Here is a 4,775-nt window from a genome sequence, read left to right on the forward strand (position 1 = left end):
ACTGATCAGAGCAGTCCCTTCAAAATGCAAGTTTAGGAAATGAGCTGACCAACAATTTTCGGAACGCTTCTTTAGTTGCATTCATTCTCGTCCAAAATCGCAAAATACACTCAATTTGGAGCGATTAAAGATTGCTGTAGTAGCTATAATTAGTAGGAGTAATTTGAAACTAATCGTTGCAATTATATTACTTTTAGTATGTTCTTCCTAGCTCTGGTATAATATTTCCTTCTTCTAGTCCCGATGTAAAATTAATTTATAGCGCATAAGGTAACACCGGAGAAATTGGTGTTCAGATAAACATCAAATCACTGGTTCACAATTGTGCATTTCTCTGCCGCTATCAAAGAGAAAACTATATTGAAGAAAATGGCATTTTGAGGCTTATAGTACACGCAAGGTTACAATTCAGACGATTCGTTTTTGCCGTGTGCAAGCTTGAAATCTTTGTCCAAGTCATAACAAGTATAAATCTTATCAATATCCGCGGTTTGGCATAAGCCATTAAGGTCAGTGAGGAAGTAGGCGTAATTACAACATTCCAGCCCCCATTCAAGTTTGTTTATACGGCAATGACATTTTGAAGCCCTTGGCCTTACATATATTAATCCTTCACTCTTTGTCAGATTTGAATGTGAAAATAATGCTCAGCAGTGTAGACAGCATGACAATTTGTTCCGGTCAAACAGTCTGACAATTTTCGATGCGGCTCCTGGTATAATTGTCAAATAGAAGCAAAGCATATTTCAGCAAGTGGCGACTGTGGCGTAGCCAGCCTGACGACTTTCTCCTGCTATGTAAATTTTGAGTTATTATAATTATTCATGTCTTTAGAAATGTATTGTTTTCACAGTCAATTAACACCAAAATATTAGCATAGCGTGACAAATTGTCAGGCTGGCCACGCTACTGTTTCAGCAAAGTAAACGTGAAATCTTATCAGCGTGAATGGCGCCGTTTTTTATTTTTTCTGATCCTTAGTGCGGCATTTCAAGCTTGATTAGCATCTTGAAACACAAAGATTTCAGTGATATTATTATAAAGTATGAGGTTCTCAGAACAATTGAACATGTTAAAACGTGTTTTCAAATCGTGCTAAACTTCAATCAATTACCAAATGAAGTACTGTATTCTAAGAATCCTACGCCTTTTTTTCTTGAAAGATCTTCCTACTGTTAAGCGTGCTGCTGGAATTGTAACCTTATCTTGTGTTAAATACATCCTGCTGAAAAGGAAATCGAGATTGCCATGTATGGTTGTTAGAAATGACCTTCTGTGAAGTTAGAGAAATCGTCGTATCTGATTGGCTAATATAAAGCATACAATATCACTGGATTCCAGATAAATACAGGGCCCTAATGCAGCATGCACTGGGCAGCCAAAGTTTTTTGTTGACGAAGGAGACAATCTCAGCACAAATAGAGATCAAATATTTTGGCATTCAACTTCGACATTACGAAGACAACTAAGGTAATTACACCATACGTTCATTTAGTTGTAAATACAGAATTAAATCATTGCGATAGATTTAAAATGTCTACCTAGATTTTGAAATTTCAAACTTCGTCCGATTTGATATCTTGTTAGTAATTTCGTGTGTTTTGACAAACATTTAAAAGATGTTTAAAAGAATATAAGTTTGAATACCATTTAATAAGATCTAGATCTACAATAACGATCTATATTTCATTATATCGCTAGAATTGTTTGTGATGTAGCAAATGCGGATTTAATGGAAATCTGCTAGTGTTCTAAGAACGGCAGCTGGGCAGCTGGCAGTCACCAAACATGGATTATACAGATGTACTAATATGAAAAATCAATCAATTTTCCATCATGATTTATATATTTATGAGCTCACATTCAAAGTTTGACATTTAGCCAACGTACATATTCAGTTTGAGACAACGATTGAGATGGCAAGTACCAAGACAAAACTGACTAAAGAACAAGTGTCACAAGCTGTGAAGATACTTGGAGAATGGTTTCCTGAGGAGAATGAAAACTTCAAAAAACATCACGACGACATTGTGCGCCATATTCTTGAGGGTAATGTATCCCCGCCTGTTATTTAACAAATAAGCCACGAGCTCGCGTCGTATGCTGATAGCCGACGATTACCCGTAAATATTTTTATCTCCTATTTGGTTTATTTGTTTTAAATCTTCAAAAGTGTCAGCTAATATCTTCTTTATTAAACCTAAGTAAAACTGTCGGCCATTTTGTTTTCAGTGCTACTCACCATGATATGAGCTGATATCTGGTGATTATCTCCACCAATCAGATGACTGCAGAATAGCTTATATACAGCGATTAGCTATAATATAAAATACCTTAGTTCTTCTGCGTTGCACTTGCGGTGTAGCTGTTCTGATTGATATAAATTCAAAAAATATATAAAGTTGAAAAATTGATATTACAGGTACCGAACCAAAAGAAGGCGCACCGCTGCTTCTTCAAGTTCACGCGAAAAAAGCAGCAGCTGTTGCAACTGAACTTAGCGCGGAAGATGTTTCTTTGACACCATGCCAGGAAGCCATTGGCGTTTTTATTGCTGACGTGGTTTTCTTCATCTTGGGCTTGGTTGGCTTGCACGCGTCAAATCAAGAGCGGGTTGCACGTGCCCTCATTCGCGAGTTAGGAGGAACCACCCTGAACGGATTTCTCCGAGCTATAGAAGCTTTCAATGAAGCTAAAAGTGCGACAGCGAAGGCGAAAGCTCTCTTTACGATTTTTTCCCAGGTCTATAAGGCTGGTGGTTTCAAAGCTGTATTCAAGGTCCTTAAAGATGAAATGTCATGGTGGGATTGGACCAAAACAGGCATTATTGCCGTGGCCCAGATTACTGCGTGGTTTGCAACCGATGGTGTTGCTTTCATTGCCGAGGTAGCTTTGAACATCATGAGTGCCACGCAGATGATCGAGGATGGCATAAAAGCTGCAAAAACCTGCAAGGGCTCCTAAACATTATTTTTCACGTGGACCAACTCTCTTAAAATAATATGAAACGATCTATTTTACAAAATTTCCGTTCGATAATCCAGCCTTTCCTATTTTGTGTGATTTTGATTATCAGATCTAATGACAGTTTGTTTAATTGAATTCTTAATTTGTAATCATAAACGTACTGCATGCATGGTTTTGTAATGTTATTCTAATGAAATAAATAAGTAACTTTTGCCAAACTGTTGTTTTCATTTGATATACGTCTATTGTGGAATATGTTCATGCAATTCGATAAAGTTATAGTATACTCAACTGGCGGCAAACATCCTAAAAGTTAATTTCCATTTGTTTTTATTACATAGCATTCCGGCAACATGGGACCTCGAGAATTTGAGTCCTTGGCTGCATTCCTTACTTTGAGTACTTTCACTTTGGTTGGGTTGTAGACTCAACTTATGTCGCAAAAGTAATTCAAATACTAAAAATATCAGCGCAAGCGGAGCTAAAAATTGTTTGTCCGCCAAAGCCGTGCTTCCTGCTTCAACTTCCACGCAAATTTATTACTTGCGTATAAAGGGCATAAATCCAGCAACACACTTGAGTTAGTAACTCTGCTGACGAAGGCCCTCAGGTCGAAACGTCGAGAAGTGTTTTGTCTTTTTAGGCAGTTGTTATACCACATTTGATGCTAAGTTGTTTGAAGACGCTGCCATGCTGCGCCTTGGTCATATTGGATCTTAGCCTCAAATAATCTTACTTTTTTGCCTTTCGACGTTTTTTCTTCAGGCGTCTTCCTACTGCTATATAGGCAGTTTTTATACCACATTTGATGCTAAGTTGTTTGAAAACGCTGCCACGCTGCTCCTTGGTCATATTGGATCTTAGCCTCAAATAATCTTACATTTTTGCCTTTCGACGTTTTTTCTTCAGGTTGTATTGGAACTAAATCTGAAGGTATTCGATTGCGTGTGACCGGATGGAAAAACTTAATCGTTATACAATATATGAGTATCAAATGTGGTATAAGGGCCTTCGTCAGGAGAGTTAGTATGAAAATAAATAGGAAGAACACATGTTTTGTACTGGGGCAAAACACGTGATAAAATGGGCCAAAAGAAAACAAAAAATTAAAACAAATTGGAACACATTACATTGCCAAAGAGACGCTTGATTGTGGGTTAAGAAAAGCTCGCAATGAGGGAAAAGCCTGATCAGCAACGGAAATATATTATAACCAGCTTTGATGTAAACAAAGAAATAGAAGTCATATTACTCTTGGCGAAGTAGCTTAAACGATATAAACAAGTCTTTCATTTATGCCAGAGGGATGAAGAGTGCCAAGACTGTGGATGAGTCGCATTTCGGCTTGTCGTTTACGGCTATAGTTAGTATTGGAAATGGGACAGATGGTTCTAATTCTCATGTCTGTGACACAATGATTACAGAAATTAAGTGTCTGGCAACAGGCTTGGTGTTATCGTGTTTGCTGACCGACCTACGGTGTTCACTAAACTGTGAACTTTTTGATCAGGCACCATTTCACATGCCTCTCCTCCAACCTCCTAAGCTACTTCGCCCAAATCAATATGACTTCCATTTCTTTGTTTACATCAAAGCTCCTTGTAATATATTTTCGTAGCTGATTGCGGGCTATTCTTAGCCTATAATCAGGCGTCTCTTTGGCAACGTAATGATTCCAATTTGTTTTGATTTTTTGTTTTCTATTGGCCCATTTTTATCACGTGTTTTGCCCCAAACAAAAAACATGTGTTTTCACCTATTCATTTTCATACTAACTCTTCTGACGAAGGCCCTCAGGTCGAAACGTC

General features: G+C 37.8%; 1 protein-coding gene across 1 annotated transcript; it reads left to right on the top strand.

Moving 5' to 3' along the window:
• Positions 1-1,383: 1,383 nt before the first annotated feature.
• LOC114532954 lies at positions 1,384-3,155 on the top strand. Its single transcript, XM_028554544.1, has 3 exons — positions 1,384-1,470; positions 1,882-2,049; positions 2,423-3,155. The coding sequence occupies exons 2-3, from the start codon at positions 1,917-1,919 to the stop codon at positions 2,962-2,964; spliced, it is 675 nt and encodes a 224-aa protein (XP_028410345.1). The 5' UTR covers positions 1,384-1,470; positions 1,882-1,916; the 3' UTR covers positions 2,965-3,155.
• The last annotated feature ends 1,620 nt before the right edge of the window (positions 3,156-4,775 follow it).

This window comes from Dendronephthya gigantea, unplaced genomic scaffold (assembly GCF_004324835.1).
Source record: "Dendronephthya gigantea isolate DGI-Jeju-01 unplaced genomic scaffold, DenGig_1.0 000082F, whole genome shotgun sequence".
In the NCBI taxonomy this organism is placed as follows: Eukaryota; Metazoa; Cnidaria; class Anthozoa; order Malacalcyonacea; family Nephtheidae; genus Dendronephthya; species Dendronephthya gigantea.